At 41.7% G+C, this 23,117-nt stretch overlaps 1 protein-coding gene across 5 annotated transcripts in view; it reads right to left on the reverse strand.

The window, feature by feature from the left end:
- The window catches only part of ADGRD1 (adhesion G protein-coupled receptor D1), a 327,867-nt gene that overhangs the window by 240,880 nt on the left and 63,870 nt on the right, over nt 1–23,117 (reverse strand). For all 5 annotated transcript variants that reach the window (XM_006120531.4, XM_075898421.1, XM_075898422.1 and 2 more), the window contains one exon: nt 11,203–11,344. In XM_006120531.4, the coding sequence (XP_006120593.2) occupies nt 11,203–11,344 (142 nt within the window). The remainder of the gene's footprint in view (nt 1–11,202; nt 11,345–23,117) is intronic.

The following is a 23,117-nucleotide window of genomic DNA, read 5'->3' on the forward strand; positions in this document are numbered from 1 at the left end:
AAGATTGAAGAGACATACTACAGCTATTCTAGTTTCAGTTACACTTCTCTAAATTCAGAGTTATTCCACTGACTTTACACTAATGTCGATGAGAATAGAATTGATCCCATATCTTTACATAAATCCAATTTAAAAGCAACCTATTCATAGAATCATAGAATCATAGAATAATAGGACTGGAAGGGACCTCGAGAGGTCATCGAGTCCAGCCCCCCGCCCTCAAGGCAGGACCAAGCTCCGTCTACACCATCCCTGACAGATGTCTATCCAACCTGTTCTTAAATATCTCCAGAGAGGGAGATTCCACCACCTCCCTTGGCAATTTATTCCAATATTTGACCACCCTGACAGTTAGGAATTTTTTCCTAATGTCCAATCTAAACCTCCCCTGCTGCACTTTAAGCCCATTACTCCTTGCCCTGTCCTCAGAAACCAAGAGGAACAAATTTTCGCCTTCCTCCTTGTGACACCCTTTTAGATATTTGAAAACCGCTATCATGTCCCCCCTTAATCTTCTTTTTTCCAAACTAAACAAGCCCAGTTCATGAAGCCTGGCTTCATAGGTCATGTGCTCTAAACCTTTAATCATTCTTGTCGCTCTTCTCTGTACCCTTTCCAATTTCTCCACATCTTTCTTGAAATGTGGTGCCCAGAACTGGACACAGTACTCCAGCTGAGGCCTAACTAGTGCAGAGTAGAGCGGCAGAATGACTTCACGAGTTTTGCTTACAACACACCTGTTGATACAACCTAGAATCATATTTGCTTTTTTTGCAACAGCATCACACTGTTGGCTCATATTCAACTTGTGGTCCACTATGACCCCTAGATCCCTTTCCGCCATGCTCCTTCCTTCATTCATAGAATCATAGGACTGGAAGGGACCTCGAGAGGTCATCGAGTCCAGCCCCCTGCCCTCAAGGCAGGACCAAGCTCCATCTACACCATCCCTGACAGATGTCTATCTAACCTGTTCTTAAATATCTCCAGAGAGGGAGATTCCACCACCTCCCTTGGCAATTTATTCCAATATTTGACCACCCTGACAGTTAGGAATTTTTTCCTAATGTCCAATCTAAACCTCCCTTGCTGCACTTTAAGCCCATTACTCTTTGTCCTGTCCTCAAAAACCAAGAGGAACAAATTTTCTCCTTCCTCCTTGTGACACCCTTTTAGATTCCCTTAGAAAATGGGCATGCTTGCGACTTCATTTCTACAGAGAAGTCAGCAGAGAGACTATTCCCAGCGCTGCAGCCAGGGCTGCCGTTGTGATCTTACCCACATGGTGGAGGGAAGCAGCTGGGGAGTGGCTCAGAGCACTTCTCCCTGACACCATGGTTGGGCATCACTTCCTGCTCCTCAGAGCACACCCTACCCTATCCAGGCAGCCCCACCAGCCTCATCCCTCACCAGTGCTTCTAATCTACCACTCTGAAGGCTTACGTCTATGCTACAGGCTTCTTGCGCAAGAAGCTTTTTGTGGAAGAGATGCCGCAGTATCTACATCAACTTTAACTAGGAGTATGTCTACACTACAGTGCTAATTTGAACTAACTTAGTTCGAATTAGTTAATTTGAACTAAGCTAATTCGAACTAACGCGTTTAGAACTAAAAACTAGTTCGAATTAGCATTTTGCTAATTCGAACCAGCATGTCCACATTGAGTGGACCCTGAACAGGGCTTAAGGATGGCCGGAAGCAGTGCCGGCAGGGCATCAGAGGAGGACTTAGAGCGTGGAGATGCTGTCTCAGGCTAGCCGAGGGCTGTGCTTAAAGGGTCCCGACCCCCACCCCGGACAGACAGTTCTCAGGGGTGCCCCGCTTGAAAACCAGTCCTGGCTTGGAGTGCCCGGAGTGCCCACACTGGGCACATCACAGCACTCGGCCATCAGCCCGGCTGCACTTGCCGCAGGCTGCCATCTGGGGAGAGAGGGCAATTGGGGGGCTGCAGGAGAGCTTCCGCCCCCAGAAGCCCACAGAGCCAGCCCAGTCCTCCCCATCGGGGGCTCGTGCCCCATTCCTCCCTCATCTCCTTCCACTTACCCTTCCCTAGCCCCTTTTCTTGATGTACAAAATAAAGGACAGGGATGGCACGAGACAAATGGCTTGATCACTGTCTCCGGTCCATCCCCTCCAGGGTCCTTAGGGTTGGCCGCTGTCGGCAGACAGGCTACTGGGCTAGATGGACCTGTGGTCTGACCCAGGACGGCCATTGTAAGTTCAGGGCTCAGGGTCGGAGGGTCTCAGTGGACCCCCTTGATTTTCATGCACACCTGCTCCTGGGTGGCCAGGCTGGCAGCTCTCCTGCCCAAGCCGGCCAATTTCCTGTGCCTAGTGCGGAGATCGTGGACAAGGTCCACGATGTCCGCAGTAGCCCAGGCGGGTGCCTGCCTCTTGCGGTCCCGGGCAAGCTCCCGGGAGCTGCCAGCCTGGTCCTGGGAAGAGGGAGAGGGCTGGGGGGCAGCGGGTGCCTGGCTCGAGCCGTGCCAGGTGCAGGGTCTGCTGGCTGGGTGCTGGCCTTTAAGGGGTCCGGGGCCGGGAGGGGGGCATAGAGTTTCCCTGGTGTTGGCCAGAGTGGCCACCAGGGAAACCTGGGGAGGGCTAGTCTCCCACTAGTTCGAATTAAGGGGCTACACCGCCCTTAATTCGAACTAGCTAGTTCGAACTAGGCTTAATCTTCGTAAAATGAGGTTTACCTAGTTCGAACTAAGCGCTCCGCTAGTTCGAATTAAATTCGAACTAGCGGAGCGCTAGTGTAGCACCTATTAAAGTTAGTTCGAACTAACATCCGTTAGTTCGAACTAACTTTGTAGTGTAGACATACCCTATGCTATTTGTGTAGCTGAAGTCACATAGATTAGATTGATGGCAGGAATTAGTGTAGATCAGGCCTCTGCCTGTAGCTAGATCAGCCTGTGCTCATCACCACAGTATCTGAGAACCTCACATTAACTAACAGGTATCATCCTCATCACACCTTTCATGCCCATTTTACAGATGAGCAACTCAGGCGCATGACAGAGTAAGTGATTTACTCAAGATCATAAAGGAATTCTGTGGCAAAGGTAGGAATTTATCCCTGACCTCCAAACTCTCATTACTGTGCTTCATCCTCTAAAATCAGGTTGTCTCAACTTTTTTCAGGCTGATAACTCTTTATTCAAAAACATTCACAATCTCCTTACATTCACCATAAAAGAATTTTAAAATGTGTCAATGATAAACATAAACAATGCATTGTGTGTTACAAGATGTGTATTAGACTTTGAAAAGTAAGTATATGTGGGGAGAAGGACATCACCTATTGCTTTATGTTGTAATAAATTTTCAATGCCCAATGTTCCCACTGATTGCCCTTTTTGACTCTTTTGGAGGCCAAGACCCATGAACTGAGAAATACTACTCTGGATCATCCCTCCTATTCATATTCCATGATTAATTTCTGGACCTGCCAAGCCGTTTCACCACTAACACAAAAATCCTTTAAATTTTTACTCTATTCCTGTAAAAGGTTTGTTCATGCAAATGAATAAACCTGGCTTTCCAGAGCATATTACGTAAAAGTGACTGATTTCTTAACATAGCTTCTAGAACCATAACAGATCAGTTTCAAGTGGCAAAAATTATCAGTAGATATATATACGTTTTAGCCACCAGATACATACAGTTCAGATTCCAGAAAGACCACATAAAGAGATCATACTGGATGATGTTTGACTTAAATTTAACCAGCATTGAGTATCTAGTTATTTAGTTCTGAATATGGGCCACATTGTGATTCAGGTTACACATTCATGCAGGGTAGAAAGAGGGAACAATCTCTGTGACATGTCCAAGGCTATTCCAGGGACAGTGTAATATATGCCTTTCTTCTGACCAAGGCTGTGCCTAAAAGCACAATCTAGGCCTATAATTTTCCACAATAGAGTTTATTTAACATGCCTTAAGTATAGTTTTGAATGTAATCAGCTATCCCCTATTTTTGTTAAATTCTCTAACTTTAAAAAAAAAAACAGACTATATTTACAGTTGAATCTACAGATCACTTTTTCCAGTTGGATTTCAGACATCTCTGATAAAAGTTTCAAGCAACTAATAATTTCCCTAAGAATTAGCAGTTCAGATATTGAATCATTCAGAGACTGAAAGAAGAGAGAAAAGATCCACTGTGAATATATTTTATTTTGCATACAACCAACCTCTGGGGAAGCCAAGGCCCCTCTGCCAGAAAAGGACAATTTTTTCAATGATAAAAGCAGGACAACTGGACCAATGAAGAAAAGGGAAACAAAAGCTCCAGCTTTCTGCACTGTACAGAGAGTAAGGCTGAAATGGTCAAAGTTAATTAAGGGATTCGAACATTTATCTCCTATTAAAAATTAATGGGGATCTGCCATCTAAATACCCTAAGCAACTTCTAAAATCCAACTCCAAATCCCAGTTACTAAGATAAGAAAAAGATATTCTTTCTTGTCCTGTAAAACTACAATGCTAAGCCCACACGATATAAACTGTTCTGGCATTCCTTTTGAAGTCTGTACCCAACATTTTTTATAAAGTGCTCTTACTGCCTCTAAAATATGGGAAGTTTGCCATAAACATATTTGCACACAATAAATTATGCATTTATTACACTAAAAGAAGCAGCAACCACATACTTTGCACTATAGAAGTATCAAAGTTTCATGTGTCCACATATTTCCTCCAAGTTTGGGTGAGTTTTTAAGGGAAGCCATGAGAGGGGACCATGGAGTAGAGTTATGTGACTCTTGGCAAGTTTGACTGACAATGGGCTTTTAATCAATTGCAGTTCATGTGATTTAAGCATGAGTCTCAAGTTCAGCTGAGTTTAACACTGTGAAGGGGTAATCCAAGACAAAAACAGTGCATGTGGATATGATTTGCATATTGCTCTGGGATTTGAAAGGTTTTTCCATGATTACTTTGGCCCTCTATCATACAGTTTCGCAGTCACAACTACTAAAATAAAAACAAAAATGAAAGAATGAAACTCATCCACAAGAGAAAGAAACGCTTTTCATATCCAGAGATAGCAAAACATTCACTTTCCGATGAGAATAGTTGCTTGCTCGGAAGATTCACAAAGCAAAGGAGTGGAATGAAGCATTAAACTAGTCTCTATTTTGGGATTGTGTTGTTAGCATTGTTCACTGCAATGAGGGGGACAACGGAACAAGGTGTGGGGGAGGCAACATTAACAAGGGGTATCATAGGATAGCCATCAGCATGGGCAGAATACAAGAGGGGGAGAGAAACCCCATGAATAATAGTCTAGATAGAATGTTTTTCTCCATCTGGAAATTTCTGAATAAATTCAAATAAATCAGAAAAGCAGGTAGATTTCATTCTCCTGATTCACTTGGCACCAAAGAGGTTTGCCAGGAGGCAGCAGGATTGGTATCATTTTTACAGCAGGAGCGCTAAAAGCTACTCAACAAAGCTATAAAACCTGGACATGATGAAAACCACTTCAAATGAAGGGGTGCTGCCACACTCCAGCATCATTACTTACAGCACCTCTGCTAGGAGTCAGAAATTTTGACCCAGAACTCTTGAGAAAGAATAATCACCTGTTCATCCAACTTCCTCTTTGTTCATTCTTGACAAATTCCTACGACTTTTACCTTATGAAGATAGATGCCAGAAAATTTCAACAAAGAAACCTTCCTGACACATCCTTGTCTCACCAGGTGAACAAATATAGAGGAATAGGCCAGGGGTGGGCAATCATTTTTTGCCGAGAGCCACTTCGGAAATTTTTGAAGTAGTCCCAGGCCACACCGGAAGGGACAGAGTCCCAAGCAAAAGAGGTGGGCCCAGGATACTTCCCTGCTTCCCCACCCCAAACCATAATTGAACATGTGCCTCCCCCAGAGGTTCCTCCTAGGCGCCTATGCCCCTGGCAGTGGGAGGAGACTTCACACAATCCCCCTTCTGCCTCCAGGCCAATCAGAGCTTGGGGGTGGGGGAGCGCACAAAGTCTCCTCCTGCCCTGCCAGAAACACATGAGGTCTTTGCAGGGCGGGGGCAGTATGGAAAAAACTTCATATGTTCCCCCCAACCCTAGGCCAATCAGGGCTTGGGGGCAGGGGAGCGGACGAAGCCTCCTCCCACTCTGCCAGGAGCATGTGGCACATCTAATCACCACGTGCTCCTTGCAGGGAAGGGGCAGGGTAGAGAAAACTTTGCGTGCTTCCCCCGCCTCTAGGCCAATGAGGCAGGGCCTCCATGGGCCGGATCAACCCACTTGGTGGGCTGGATCCAGTCCGTGGAGGTCCTTTTGGCTACCCCTGGATTACAATGTTGACAGAGTGTTTTTAATTGCTATAATCTAGAATAAAATTTACAGGGAATTTTAAGCTAAAGGCCAAATTTCCAAGAAAGGTTAAGAGCCAAATATAGCAAGTGGTGTCAATAAAAATGTTAATGTCAATTTACACCCATGGTCCAAACTGATAAAAAAAATGGATTATAGCCCTTCACTCCACATCTAACCTCTTTATCTTCCTCTGTTTTCTTATTTCTCCCTTCTGCTTTTTTCTCACCTGCATATAGACCTAAGATACACCTTGTCTATTAGAACAAAATATGTAGGTCCAAATCTTTATTCAATTAGACAGGACAGTTCTAATTTACATATAAAAGACAAATCAATGTTCTATCATTAAAAGAAACCAAGAGGCATAAGAGCATGTATTTTAGAATATGCACTGAGAGGGTCATGCAAAGGGCAAACATTTTAAACTGGTTTTGTTATTTTGCAGTTTTTGGAGCTCAGGAATATCAACTATGATGTTGCGGTAATGAGGAATGACATGCATAATCTCTCTTCTCAGTTTGGGCTGGGCCCAATGTTCAAATTTACTCAGAACTTCAAATCTGAACCCCACCCAAACCAAACTATCATGTTCTTCCCAGCCTGGCCTCTCTTTGGGTTTCATTGAATCTATAATAAGGAATTCTCTTTGGAAGCCAAGACTGAAACCCTTGGAGGCAACTGGACTGATCTCACTCTCTGTTTTCAACAACTGTAAGAACAGATAGATTTTGAAAACAATGGTATAGAGGCAAACTGCAGAACTTAGAATGTATTGAGTGAATAAGGTAAAACATTACAGTAGGATCATACAAAAGTGTTTCATCAGATTGTCTGGGATTCAGAATGGGTAGGTTTACAACAAATATGCAAACATTTTCATGCTTTCCTCAAAATATAAAGAAATTGTGAGGGGTGGGGAAAAAGGCCAGTTGTAGGATCTGATATTTCTATACCTAATTTCCCTACAAGTCATCTTCAGTGCTAACGCATCATGAGAAGACTCACCATCCATTCACAGCTCCTCTGGCAGCCTTTTCCAGGTCACATAGTAATATTCTGATCCCTGGATAAATTTGCCAAGCTGGCAAATAAAACTAGCCAACACTTTGTTTGCAAACTGCATACATTTGATATATTATTAAGAGTCGATCCCAAACAATCCAACAGAATTGATGTATCTCTCTCTGCTGTAGTGCATTGAAAATGTATGTATGTGTAAGCTTGTCAAAAAGAAAACAGAGAGATATCACTCAAGGTGACTCCATCAAACCAACAATTAGAGCTATAGGTATAACTGATTTTTCGGTTTGATTGTTGAACCCAATGAATAAATAAACAACTCCTGGAAAAATTCAATTTGGGTTCACAAAAAACTGAATTTTTGCTTCAGTGTTTTCATTACAAAAAATAGTTTGAGGCCAAATCATAGAATCTGGAAATACAGGGATGGAAAAAACCTCAAGAAGTCATAAAATTCCAACCTCAGGACCTGAGGCAGGACCAGGTAAACCTGACATATTCCTGAGAGGTGTTTGTCATCTTGGTTTTTAAAAACCTCCTTTCAAAGTCTATTGCTTGTTTAACGGGTTTTGTAGTTACATTTCCTAATATCTAACCTAACTCTCCCTTATTACTGATTAAGTTCATTACTGTTTGTCCTATCTTCAGTGGACATAAAGAACAATTGATCTCTGTGCTCTTTATAATATATTTAACATATCTGAAGACTGATATCAGGTCTCTCTCTCATATTCTTAAGATTACACATGCCCAGGATTTTTAATCTTTCCTCATAAGTCAGGTTTTGTGAGCCTTTTATCACTATTTTTGCTCCTCTCTGGATTCTCTCCAATTTGTTTATATCTTTCCTAAAGCATGGTGCCTAGAATTGGACACAGTATTTCCGCCAAGGCCTCACCAGTGCACACAGAGCAGAACAGTCACCTTCTATGTCTTACATATGACACTCCTGTTGATGTATTCCAGAATGTATTCCAAAATGATATTAGCCTTTTTTGCAATTGCGTCCCATGACTCATTTTGTGATCCACTATAACCTCCATATCCTTTACAGAAGTACTCCTTCTAGCTGGTTATTCCCCACACTGTAATTGGGCATTTGATTTTTTCCTTCTTTAGCACAGTACTTCGCATGTATTTATCCTGAATTTCATTTTGCTGATTTCAGACCTGTTTACCAATCAAAGTTCTTTTGAATTCTAATCTTGTTTTCTAAAGCACTTGCAACCTTTCCTATCTTGGCATCATCCACAAATTTTACAACTACACTCTCAATTCCATTATCTACTCTAGTGAAAATTTTGAATAATGGAACCAGAACTGACCATTGTAGTACCCCACTAGATACACCCTTCCAGTTGGACAGCAAACCACTGATAACTACTCTTTGAGTGTATCTTTTTCAACTAATTGTGCATCCACCTGTTAGCAATTTCATCCTGACTACATTTCCATAGTTTGCTTACAAGAATGTCATATATGAAAAGCCTTACTAAAACCAAAATAGATCACATCTACATGTTTCTTCCTAGCTGCTAGGCCATTAAGTCTGTCAAAAAAGGATATTAGATTGGCTTGGCATGATTCTTTTTTGAGAAATCCATGCTGGCCATCGTTAACACCCTATCTAAGCACTATCAAATCACAAAGCAATCATTTATAATGCTTTGTATTGGCAAATCTTTTTTAAAAGAAAATTCTGGTAAAATTCAAACCTACAAACTCTTTTGCATTACAAAAAATTAAAAACTGCATTTCAAGATTTTCAAAATTTTCTGATTTTTTTCCAGGGTTTTTTTTAACCAAAATAGTTTGATAAGCATAAGCCATATTCACAAAATGTTTCAGTTGACCCTGAATTTGCAGTTTTCAGCTGAAAAAGGTTTTGGATAAAGAATTTCTCCCAGCTGTATTGATGAATTTTAGAAATCTGGTCATTTTTCCATGCATCACTCTTGCTACTAAGGACTAGAAAGGAACGTTTTTGAGCAACTCCAAGACATGATATCTAGACACAGTCTAATTCTCAGAGTCTCTAACTTTTAACGATAGCACCCCTAAGATCTGGAACTCTATTTCTATCTCACGCAAAACTGCACATAAGGCATGTTTCTATCATCACTAAAAAGCAACCTCGCTTTCCTCCAGAATCCAAAACTGACATATGCCTGAGTTTAGGCCTGTAGATCAAAACAGTTGAATGCACAGCTATAATCTACTAAACTCTAAAAATCCACAGACTTCATTCCCTTGTGGCAAAGATTCCCGAACAGTGTAGTACACAGAGTACAAACCAACAACAGTCTTTCATTCTAACAGTTCCGAGCATCCAAATTACCAGCAATTAATTTTTTGGTACAGTGCTGAGATGTTTAACCTATCCTTGAAATAAAAAGCTATACAGTGAATAGGAGATAAGCTTTAAAATAGAGGCTAGTGTCAAGCTCAGGAAAACTTAGGATACTTTATCTGAAACATATTAAGCACATGCATTTTTTTTTTGCATCTCCTATCACCTCAGTGTTACTTACCAATATATACACATAGGCTCTCTTATGTACATATTTATTCCTTCTGCCTGAAATTATCACAGACATGACCACTCATATAATGTAAACAATGCTGTATTAGGTATTCATACACTTTCTATTGCCAAATGAGTTAATAGTCAAATCAGAGAAGACAAATAATAAAACACACATTTCTATCCTTGCACCAACATGTAGATTCTTCTCTATGACTGACAGATGGAATACAGAAAAAGTACAGGGCAATTTAATGGGTTGTTTGTAAATCATCATATTGAAGTATTGAGGTATGTGAATGAATGAAGCAAGATTCATTTCTTTAAACAACGTCTAGAACCCTCACCCCAGAAGTGCCTGCTTCTCAGAGGCCACTGGGAACATAATTCAGAACTTTCTGAAGACAAACTCATGTAACTATTTCTGAGCCATGCTCTTAGACTTTTTCTCTCTAGCCCCATATACTTACAAAAGAGCAAATACGGGAAAAGAAAACTCAGAAAAATGTCCATTTAAAGCAGTGGTAGACAAATACCAGCCTGTAGCCTGGATCCAATTTACCCGGTTTAACCCCTGTTGGGCCACCACCACTGTATTCACCTGCACCTACAGAGGTACGGGCAATTGCAGCTCCCATTGGCCACGGATTGCCATTTCCAGCCAATAGGAACTTCAGGAAGCAGTGTCTCAGTCTGCACCACTTCCCACAGCTCCTGTTCTTTGGGAACGGCAATCCATGGCCAACTGGCACTGCAAGTACATGTATCTATGGAGGCGCAGATAAATACAGTGGCAGCAGCCTGCCAAGGGCTAACCCTGGCAAACAGACACCGTCTTATTGCCTACCACTGATTTAAAGGAAGCCTCAGTGTAAAATGGAAATTTTCACATTTTTCTATTCCCCACCTATCTCTAATAATGATATTATTATACAATAATTTCTTGAGTAAGTCGGTGCTCACTGCATTTTAGGAAGGAAGGAAGGACACCCCCCCACCTCCACCCTGGGTGATTAACAAAGATACTCATTTCTCAGTGAGTATGCAGTGATCGTAAGACAATTGTTTTAATTGTACCCACATACATAAATAGAATCTATCCTAAAGGACCAAAATCAATACTTGCTACATAACCTTCTTATCAATGAACTCACTAGTCAGTCTTTTGTGGTTCTATACAGCAACATATTTTGCATTCATAGATGCTTAGTCATCACTAACACAACCATAACATCATCAATGCAGAGAAATCTATAGAGATGCAAAAAGATTGGAACCGTCATCATGATAACAGTGTATACTGGAAGTTTCACTTACCAATGTATGAGTGAGGCGAATGGTAATAAGGGGGGATACTGAGAGATTTTGAGATAAAGTTGGTGGTGGCTCCACTTTCAGTGAGATAACATAGCTTATTGCTGCGATCATCTTGTCATTATAAACAGCAGCCTCAGGGATCCTTGGACAGGAAAAAGAAAAAAAAATCAGGAAGTGGATAAAACAGCATTTGCAGTTTATAGTAATATTAGCTGATTTCAGTTTGATCAGAAGAAATCTACTCCTTCAGTATGTGACAGCTGCTCTGCATTGTCTGAGCTAGGCCTAAGTTAGGCCTCTATAATAAAGATCAAAGCACATTAAGTAAAGTTGATTTCTTTCTGAATTATAAAGCTCAGTTTTTAACTTGCATAACTTCTTCACAAGTGTCTCTCTCTGGTCTGTCTATATATGTTTATCAGCTCAAATTAAACTACACATGTCCAGCAGAATTACCCTTAAATTAATGCACTGTAGCTATTGATTTTCCCCACTACATAGCCCTAGTATGAATGACTCAGAGTCAAAATTGTGAACACACACCTATCTTCATGAAGCCATTTAAAACACGGCTACTCAACAAGCGGCCCGCAGGCTGCATGCAACCTGTGGCCCGTTTATTTGTGGCCATGGGGTGGTTTGGGTTAATGCGGGGCTCAACACACAGCCTGCAGGTGGGAACTTTTGAACAAGGCCTCCACTGGGAACATGCTCCACAATGGCGAGGCATCTCCCAAGTGGGGTGAACACTGAAAGTCGCAAGTGGATGGGCTGGCTGGAACAGACGGGTACGGGGTATCGGCATTTCTAATCCCCAGGGAGGAGGTGCCGGGCGTGCCAGGGCATTGTGTGAAGTGCTGGCTCCTTAGTCTTGTGGGCAAAGCCTAAGAGGTGCTGACTGGCTCACACTAGCCACATTTGGGTTCGGTGCTGCAGCCAGGCAGTCCTGCCTCCATCCCGCACGGAGTGACGGACTCCCACGTAGGGATGTCAGTCCTACTGGGAATCTAGGACGGGTCTCCTTAGCAACTGTCCTTTTTTGCCGCTCATATCCAGCCTGACTCACCCAGCTCCCTGCCCACCACAGGTTGGAGCACTCTGGCTTGAAAACTTTTTATGATAAAATCACTCCAAGAAACACACAACCTGAAGCTTCAAGCTAAACACCCAAAACACTGGTATACGATTTTCTTTTTAAGAAGAAGCATTAAAAATGGCAACAAAGAAGAGATGCTTGTTGGATGAACACAGGGTTTTTCAACCCTGTTTGTGAGATGGAATTCACTTTTGCAGAGATACATGGAAAACCAATGTGTCTTCTTTGTCAAAAGACTATCACTGCGTTAAAGAAAACAAACCTGGAATGGCACCATGAATCTTGTCACCCTGAGTTCAAAGAGTTGTATCCACCTGATAGCAATTTAAGAAAAACTAAGATATGTTCCTTTCTTGAAAATTTCCATACTCAACATGATATGTTCTGTTCTCAAGTTAAAGACAAAGATGCCATTACAGAAGCCTCCCTCAAAATGGCTTGGCACATAGCTAAATCAAAAGCACCTTTTATCAAAGGTGAATTGATAAAGCAGTGCTTCTTAGACAGCAGTGAATCACTTTTTGCAGAATTTAAAAACAAAGAGAATATAATTAAACAAATATTAAAATGGAATGTCTGATTCAACTGTAGTAAGATGAATTTAAAGCATTTCAGGAGGTCTGTTTTCTAAATTGCTAAAAGACATTCAAAGCACTGAGTATTTCAGTCTGTCAATGGACGAATCTACTGATTGTTCATATCTCAGCTCATAATTTAGGTGCATTTTTTCAATGGCAAAAAAAGTATATCGAAGAAATGCTTACACTGTTACCTTTGACAGGTCAAACTAGGGGAGAGGATGTTTGTTCTGTGTGGATGGCCTTGTTTTAGAAGGACCGGGAAAAGGCATTTGAAGAAGAACTGATGGCATGCCATCCATGGTTGGAAAAGAGAAGGAGCTAACTTCATTACTGAAGAAAGACAGTTTCCAGATCTCTTTTCATACCATTGCATTCTGTACCAAGAACAGATATGCAGCAAACTGTCAAGAGCACAATGGATAGCGTCACAAAAATCATCAGCTTCATTGTTGTAAAGGCCTTGAAACAGACAATTTTGAGCTTCAGTTTAGCTTTTTTTGCCTCTGTCTTCATGGACAAGGTCAGCTCCCAGACAAATGCACTAGACAACGCAGTATGGGAAGGAAGTGGACAGCCCTTGGTGGGGAAAGAACAAGTTAGGAACTATTTAGAAAAGCTAAACATACACAAATCCATGGGCTCAGATTTAATGCATCCAAGGGTACTGAGGGAGTTGGCAAATGTCATTGCAGAGCCTTTGGCCTTTATCTTTGAAAACTCATGGACATCAGGAGAGCTCCCGGATTATTGGAAAAAGGCAAATATAGTGCTATCTTTTAAAAAGGGAAGAAGGACAATCCAGGGAACTACAGACCAGTCAGCCTTACTTCAGTTCCTGGAAAAATCATGGAGGGGATCCTCCAAGAATCCATTCTGAAGCACTTGGAAGAGGGATAAGTGATCAGGAATACTCAACATGGATTCACTAAGGGCAAGTTGTGCCTGACCAATCTGATTAGCTTCTATGATGAGGTAACTGGCTCTGTGGATATGGGAAAGTTGGTGGACGTGATATACCTTAACTTTAGCAAAGCTTTTGATACAGTCTCCCACGATATTCTTGTCAGCAAGTTAAGGGAATATGGATTGGATAAATTGACTGTAAGATGGATAGAAAGCTGGATAGACTGTCAGGCCCAACAGATAGTGATCAATGGCTCGATGTCAGATTGGCAGTTGGTTTCTAGCTGAGTGCCCCAAGGATCTGTTCCTGGACTGGTTTTGTTAAACATCTTTATTAATAGCCTGGATGAGGGGATAGAGTGTACCCTCAGCAAGTTTGCAGATGACATTAAGGTAGGGGGAGAGGTAAATGGGGGACATTAAGCTGGAGGAGAGGGACAAGGTCCAGAGTGACCTGGACAGATTAGAGGACTGGGCCAAAAGAAATCTGATGAGGTTCAACAAGGACAAGTGTGCACTTGGTACGGAAGAATCCCAAGCATTGTTACAGGTTGGGGACTGAATGGCTAAGTAGCAGTTCTACAGACAAGGACCTGGGGATTTCAGTGGATTCTCATCCACTGTATATGAGTTGAATATTAATCAACAGTGTGCCTTTGTAGCCAAGAAGGCTAATGGCATAGTAGAGTGCATTAGGAGGAGCATTGCCAGCAGATCCAGAGAAGTGATTATTCCCCTTTATTCAGCTCTGATGAGGCCACTTCTGGGGCCCCCCCTCCACTATAGAAAGGATGTGGACGCATTGGAGACGGTCCAGCGGAGGGCAAACAAAATTATTAGGGGGCTGGAGCGCATGACCTATGAGAAGAGACTGAGGGATTTGGGTTTGTTTAGTCTGCAGAAGAGAAAAGTGAGGGGGGATTTGATAGCAGCCTTCAACTTCCTGAAGGGAGGTTCCAAAGAGGACAGAGAAAGGCTGTTCACAGTAGTGACGGATAGCAGAACAAGGAGCAATGGTCTCAAGTTACAGTGGGCCAGATCTAGGTTGGATATTAGGAAAAACTATTTCACTAGAAGGATGGTGAAGCACTGGAATGGGTTAATTAGGGAGGTGGTGGAATCTCCATCTCTAGAAGTTTTTAAGTCTCAGCTTGACAAAGCCCTGGCTGGGTTGATTTAGTTGGGTTGGTCCTGCCTTGGGCAGGGAGCTGGACTTGATGACCTTCTGAGGTCTCTTCTAGCTCTATGATTCTAGGAGTACGGAACACAATCTGGTGACTTGACAAAGGTTGCAGGAATTAGATGGCTAAGGCATGGCAAAGTGTTAGATCGGTTTATGGATCTACTGCATGCTGTACGAGTGTTTTTGGAGGCAAAGGATCGCCAAGATTTACTGTTGTGTTCAAACGAAGTCATTCCTGCTAAATGTGGCTTCTCTCACTGATATGAAACACCATTTTGAATGTACTCTATCTTCAACTTCAAGGCAAAGAAAAAAAACTTTCTTCTCTGATGTTGGAAAAACCTCCTCTTTTGGAAGATTCCTTTTTCCTCATAAAATGAGGAATACAGGGATGCCGAAAGAATGAGCCCACTTTTTTGGAACAGTTTCCGAAAAAGCAGATGGTTCCCTGGACATGGCAGTGTAGACGTAGCCTCACTGACAGACATCTGACCGACTGTCTCCTTGCTGCTACAACAGAATACAAGCCTGATGTGAAAGAGCCAGTGAAAAGTTTGCAGACACAATCTTCACATTGGTTGTATTGATACTCCAGTAAATTCCACTACTATATTGGCAGTTTTTGTTTGATTTTTTAAAATTGTGAAGCCAAAACAAAAAAGTAGTCAGTATAATTGTCTTTTGTTGATATTTGTTTTAGTAGTTAAATTCCAGGACCGTCATTGCTCATTAGCAATAGAAATGTAGCCGTGTTAGTCTAGATCTGCAAAAGCAACAAGGAGTTCAGTGGCACCTTTTAAACTAACAGATGGAACATAAGCTGATGAAGTGGGTCTTTGTCCACAAAAGCTCATGCTCCAATACATCTGTTAGTTTATAAGGTGCCACTGGACTCCTTGTCGCTATTGCTCATTAAAAGTGCTGGCATATGGGCAGAAATCGGGTAAATATTGCATTTTATTAATATCAGCAGAATTGACTTAAATGGGGCTTGAATGTAGTGTAGTCTTGCCTTAATCTTTGTATTCATGCCCATCAGTGTGAAAGAAACAATTTGCATATATATGCAACCAGACATAAGTTACAGCCCTCGGCACACACTGTGAGTATCCTTGTAGCCTTTGGGCTTCCAAAGTTAAGTACCCCGGATTTAAATGATTAAATTGTACTATTAATAATTTGCTGGGTTATAAATATATTTTTGGTATATCTCAAGCAAATATTTACATGAGACTCCACACTTACAATATTCTTTACAACCTTTCATCAAAACAAAGACCACAATCCTGAAATTAGGTCCATGGCACCTCATGCCCCATTTAAGTTCTGAATAAATACTGGGATCAACCCATAGGGATCCTCTCTCAGACTGAGAACAGTTCTAGTAGCTAGAGATTACCATTGGTATTCCTTTGTCATGTTTCAAGTTAGCTTAGCTTAACTCCTTAACTGCTCTGAATAAGCCTTTTAAAAAGTGTTTTAGATTAGTAGAGACTATTATACTAAGAGATGAACACACAAAAATGCATGATGATGAATCTGATTAACTGAAGGATACCTTTCTGTTGCAGAAAAAACATGACACAAGAGCAGATGCTCTAGCCATATGTATGTGTGTATATATTTATAGATATATATAAATATATAATACATTGAGTCAGCAGTGTGATGCTGTTGCAAAAAAAGCAACCATGATTCTGGGATGCATTTACAGGAGTGTTGTGAGCAAGACACGAGAAGTCATTCTTCCACTCTACTCTGCAATGATTAGGCCTCATTTGGAATATTTGGTTCATTGCTAGGCATCACGTGTCAAGAAAGATGTGGAGAAATTGGAGAAGGTCCAAGGAAGAGCAGCAAGAATGATTAAAGGTCTAGAGAACATGACCTATGAGGGAAGACTGAAAGAATTGGGCTTGTTTACTTTGGAAAGGAGAAGACTGACAGGGGATATGATACCAGTTTTCAAGTAGCTAAAAGGGTGTAACAAGGAGGAGGGAGACAAATTGTTCTCCTTGGCCTCTGAGGATAGGACAAGAAGCAAAGGGCTTAAATTGCAGCAAGGGAGGTTTAGGTTGGACATTAGGAAGAAATTCCTAACTGTTAGGGTGATTAAACACTGGAATAAATTGCCTATGGGAAGTTGAGGTCCCATCCAGTTTTAGTGTTCTATGACTCTATGATTCTATGATAATTTTGCAGGGTTTCATTTTTAAATGATTTTGCTAAGACAAGATTCTTATCTAGAAAATGTTTTGCTTCTTGAGGCCTTGACTTTGGCACAGTGTGGACAATCTTGGGATGAATGGTGCTCCCTTAAATATCTGACGCATTGCGAATGTCCAAAGATGGGGCTTGCCTGTCTGCAGGAGGCTCAACGTCTGAAGCCCAGAGAACACGGCATGATGAAAAAGGGTGGTTTTCCCCCCAACGAGCTACAAGTTACTAAATACAAGCTAACTAAGATATAATTATAGATAACTAAGAAAACAATACTAAGTGACTAATAACTGACTAATGACTAAGAACTACTTCAAAAGTGTTGATTAAGTCAAAGAATTGCAGAGTTGTATCACAGGCCGAGAGCAGTTGAGAAGAAACTGGAGGGCTTGGACTGTGCATGCGCAGTGCCTGCTGTCACAGCATGTGCTAGGTCAAGCCGCAGATGCACAGTCCCCGCAGGGACTGCTTCAAAATCTCTGATCAAGGTGCAGATATAGCACCAAGTCCAAGCATGGAGCATCCTTGGGGATGTCTCAAAGAAGAACCAAAGTGACTCTTTCAGAGAGGTCTGGTTAGGGAGTCTGAAAATAGAACAGTCATTTGGCAACATAACAGAAAAAATAATCTGATATGTGACACATGGATAATGAAATTCTGTCATGAAGAAAGCAGACAGTTTGTAAATTATAGGTGCTCAAGTAGCCTGAGGCTAAAGAATCCTTAAAGAGTGTCTTTTTAAACTTCATAAGAAAAGATTATTTTGGCAAAACGTAAGCCAGAGAGATATGTAATAGCAAAGTGCACCAAAGCAAACCAAGGAAAAATAATAAGTGTGCAAATCTTATTTTCCAAGCATTCCTCAGATGTCTGATGGTTGGTTCCACAAAGAAAAGCTGCCAAGCCAGCATTCCCTTAGATTATTCAGTTTCAAAACAGGCCTCTGGACAGGCAAACCATCTAAAGTTCCAGAGACATGATTCTATAATACTAGATACACTGCAAAAAATTCAAATAGCCCGGGTTAATATCAGAAACTTATATGCCGCTTTTAAATCAAGTGTTCCTGAAAAATTATGTGTTTTGGGCTAATCCTTCCCCAAACTGAAATCAGTGGCAAATCTTTATACTTCAGTGGGAATAAGAATGCAACCATGAATGTCAAGTTCCCTCTTTGTAGAAGCTGAGAGAATACAGAACTACTCAATCTTCATAAAGATGGAAGAATTAGGCCTATTATGTGGACAGATTCTTGTGCAGGATCAGAGTCCAAGACTGTAGAGACAGTCATGAAAATGCCTCAGAACACAACATACTGTCTATATCATTGCTAATCTTTGACCTGGGAGTCAAGACCACATTAATTCTCTCTCTCTGTGGGAGGCTAAAATTATGGTCTATTTATTACCCTTAATAAATTATAGTGAATGTACGTCTTGAAAAGCTAAACCCTCATAAATAAATTGCTTCTATTTCTTCATATGAAGAAATATTGCATGCCACTGATATAATTCTTTTGCACGCTCTAGATAATTATCCTTTTTGACCAGGGAGAAGGGTACATGGTATTTTTTATAAAAATATATATATATATAAATTTGAACTGAGTACATACAATTCTTCTGTGATCATTTTAACATTGCTTCAGCATAATCATAAATGGTCCTAATTTAGGGATGCTCCCCTCCCTTGCACATACCCAGATAGGAGGATGTCCCTGAAATATATTTGGGTCCTGTAGCTTTCATCTGCTATAGTAGAGGGTCCTGGTATGGGAAAGACTGAGAACCAGTATGCTAATTATCAGAGATTGAATAAATGACCAGTCCAAAAGGCAAATATAATGATTAACATGCACAGCCTTGTGAAATTCCCTGGGAAACTGGCTTGCTGAGAGATATATTGTGCCTAGTTTATTTTAACTTACGTGCTAATGATTTCATTGACTCAGGGTATATAACATACGATCTTTGATGTGTTGTTTGATTTATTATTGCAAAATTATTTAACAGGTTTATGGAATGAAAATTCATAGCACTTTTGGGAGGGAGAGAGAAGTTATATATTGCTGCATTATTTAAATGTAAGCAAAACATCTTTTTAGCAAAAGCAAAAATAGCAAAAAACAGCAAAAATAGCAAAAAAACATAATTCAAGTTTTATATATTTAATTCAAGGATTAAATATATGAATCCACAATATATATTTCTGATGGATCAGCCAAGTAAGAATATAACAGAATAGGTTGAGAAGACAAGCAGACAAGCCACCAAAGAGCACATTTTCCCCCCAGCAGGAAACACACATCTAACAAAGGGCTTCATTCTACTGCCATTAAAGTCAATGGCTAAATTCCCATGCGGGCAGCATCCAGGCCAGTAAAGTCTGATATACCAGTTGTAAAAAAAAGGCAGTTACTCACCCTGTGCAGTAATGATGGTTCTTCGGCATGTGTATCCCACTGTTGGTGTTGGGCTCATCCCAGCACTGCAGATCAGAGACTTTTTTAGCAGTGCCCAGTCATGCCATGCATGTGTGAAAGCAGTGGATGCTGATCATGCCTTTGGAGTTTGCATGCGCAGCCCCACTCCTCCCAGTTTCTTTATGAATGTTCTGTTGCCTGAGTTAAGTTAAATTAGAGGGGAGGAGGGTGGGTAGTGAAGCACCCATAGGGGACACATCATAGGAGATGTCCCCATGAGTGCTCCAGTGTTGGTGATTACCTAGCAATATCCCACAGATGGTAAGTGGGCTTTGGCTCGGTTCTATCTGCTGATAATAAAACTACATTGGCTACTGCAGAGTTCATGTCTGCTTGAGCTGAAATTGCATAATGTTTTATGAAAGTGTGATTGGAGGACCACGTAGTGGCTCAACATATGTCTGTGAGCGGAACGCCTTTTGAGAAGACTGTTGATGCTGCCATGGCACATGTGGAGTGCACCCTTAAAGGCACGATGAGTGGAATATCCTGAAAGGAATAACATTGGAGGATACGGGTTGTAAATAATTTAGAAATCCTAAAGGATGAGAGTGGCATTCCCTTGGATTGCTCTGCCAGTGAAACAAACAAAGTGTGTGACTTCTGGAAGGACCGTGTATGATCTATATAGAAAGATAATGCTCTGTGAATGTCTCGAGTATGCAGAATAGCCTCCTCTCGAGAAGTGTGAGGCTTTTGGTAGAAGGTTGAAAGTACTATGGATTCATTGAAATGGAAGTTGGAACAAACTTTGGAAAGGAAGGAAGGCTGGGGGCATAAAATTACTCTCTTTGTAGAAGATGCTATTAGAGCAGCAAGTTCACTGACACATCTAGCCTATATGATGGCCAGTAGGAGAACCATCTTTAAGGTTAATAATTGGAATGAACACTGAGACATGGGTTCAAACGGGCTGCATGCAGTACTAGTTCCAGATTCGATGTGGAAAGAATCAGTCTACAGAGTGGGTGTAGGTTATGCAGCTCTTTTAGGAATCTGCTTGAGATTGGGTAAGCAAATATAGAGAAACCTTTTACAGGTTGGTGAAATGCTGCTTGGGAGCTTGGGTGCACTCACAGAGATGAAACTGACAGACCTTGTTGTTGCAGAGACATGATGTAGTCAAGAATCGTGTGAAGAGGCACAGATAAGAGTTGGATACCCTTTGTTTCACACTGCATTGTGAACCTTTTCCACTTACAGAAGTAAGTATTGTGAGTGGACTGATGTCTCCTATGGAGTAACACATCCCTTACTTGTTGTGAACATTGTTGTTCTGCCTCCAAGAACCAGTGAAGAGCCATGTTGTCATACGCAATGACTAAGAGTGCAGGTGGCAGAGGTTTCCACTTTTCTGTGAGAGGAGATCTGGGTGGTTCAGAAGTGGGTAGGGAGGTTGAAGAGACATCTGATAGAGATAGGGAAATCAAATCTTCCTGGGCCAGGTGGGGGCTATGAGAATGACCAAGTCATTGTCTGATTCCATCTTGCAGAATACTCTGGAGATGAGTGGGATGGGTGGAAATGCATGAAGGAGGTGAGTATCCCATGGAATGAGGAGAGCATCTCCCAAAGATCTGAACCCCATGCCCGCCCCGCAACAGTAGCAAGGGAGTTTGGTATTATGCTTTATGGCAAAGAGATCTATGAGCATCCAGCCCCATCTATGGAAAATGTCATAGAGAACCGTGATACGTATTTCCCACCTGCGCTCTGTTGTAAAGTTGCGGTTGAGCAAATCTGCGAGGACATGCTTGATGCCAGGTAGATACATTGCAGAGATGGTAATATTGTGCTAGGTGCATAAATTCCATAGGCATACAGCTTTTGCAAAAGGGAGCAGTAATGTGCACTCCCTTGACAGTTGATATAATACATTGTTGTGACATTGTCTGTAAATATGTGGACTGTGGAATCGAGGATGTATTGCTGGATTGTTTGCAAGCTTTGTGTACTACTTGAAGCTCCAAAAGGTTGACGTGGAGCTTGGATTTATTGGCCGACCATCTTCCTTGTATGACATGATGTTGAAAATGGGCTCCCCAGTGTAGCAGGGAGTGTCTATGGTGATAAGGGGTGGCTGCTCCTGATTAAATGGTATGCCTGCAAGGAGGTTTCCTGGGTTGGTCCACCATCATAATGATGAGATGACAGTAGGGGGAACCAACACACACTCACTCTGTGCACTCAGTGTTTGGATGGGAAGTAAATTGAGGCAAGTTAATGCTGGAGGCATCTGAAATGTAGGCATGCATGTCTGATGACATACGTTGTGGCTGCTATGTGCCCCAGGAGCTGTAGGTGAGCATAGGGATCATGGGGCTCAGTTGCATGATTTGAATCAAGCTCTTCGTTGATTTGGTAAGTATGTGTGGGTTGTAGTGGAGTCAAGACATGCTTCTATGAACTCTAGGGATTGGGTCGGAAGAAGGGTAGATTTTTGCACATTGATAATGAACCCTAGGGATTCTAAGAAATTCTTTGTGAAGAGAATCACGTCTGTTGCAGACTTCTGAGATGGTCCACGAATGAGACAATCATCGAGATATGGGAATATCGTGATCCTTCGCGATGAAGATATGCTGCTGCAACTGCCAGGGTCTTGGAAAAAACTCTGGGGGCTTGTAGCCAGACAGGAACCCCCTTTGTAACATCCATTTTTGCTTGCCTGGAGCATACAGGGCACACAGAGCAGTAAAAACCTTAGAGCAGGAGGCTCAGGATATGCAGGCTGCTGTGACCGTGAATGGCTGTAAACAGAGGTATGCCAATTGCTGACCAAGAGGCTGCCGAGGAGTGCCCTTGACTAAATCCCATATTGATACGAACACACAGCCGTCCACGGGGGGAGGAATCTCTCACCCAGTAAAAAAAAATGTCTAGTGCTCACAATTTAGTTATCTCTCTTGCAAGTGTAAATTAACTTGAAACTTGCTTGTAAGAACTGGTGCCACAAAATGGACCAACACAATTTAGCATCTTAGACAAGAAAGAGGATACGGGCCCCTATGGGTATAAAGATGGGTCCAGAAGCACATTTACTCTGAGCGTCAATCTACCATCTATCTGCTGGTCGGGTTTGGTGTTTGACCTCCCGAGGTTCCATGGGGATGCCCACCTCGTATTCGTCTTTCCGAGGAATTGAGGGACTGGCCCTGGCCTGACACGCTGGATTCGAGAGGCACAGAAAGGGGTAAAATTTGTACCTGGATGTGGTCCTTTGTCTTAAGTGTACACATAAACTTAGAGCTCTTTAAAGATTAAGCTGTCACTTGGTACCATTATTTCTATTTTCTATCTTTATTTTCTTTGTAACCATTTTTTTAAGATCTATATTTGCTAGCAGTTAAGAAATAGAGCAATAGCCATTGTAGCCATATGATTTATAAGCTTCTTTAATAAACATGTGACTGTTTAAGCTTTAACCTGACTCATTCAGTTGCTGTAACA

This window comes from Pelodiscus sinensis, chromosome 15 (genome assembly GCF_049634645.1).
Source record: "Pelodiscus sinensis isolate JC-2024 chromosome 15, ASM4963464v1, whole genome shotgun sequence".
Lineage (NCBI taxonomy): Eukaryota > Metazoa > Chordata > Testudines > Trionychidae > Pelodiscus > Pelodiscus sinensis.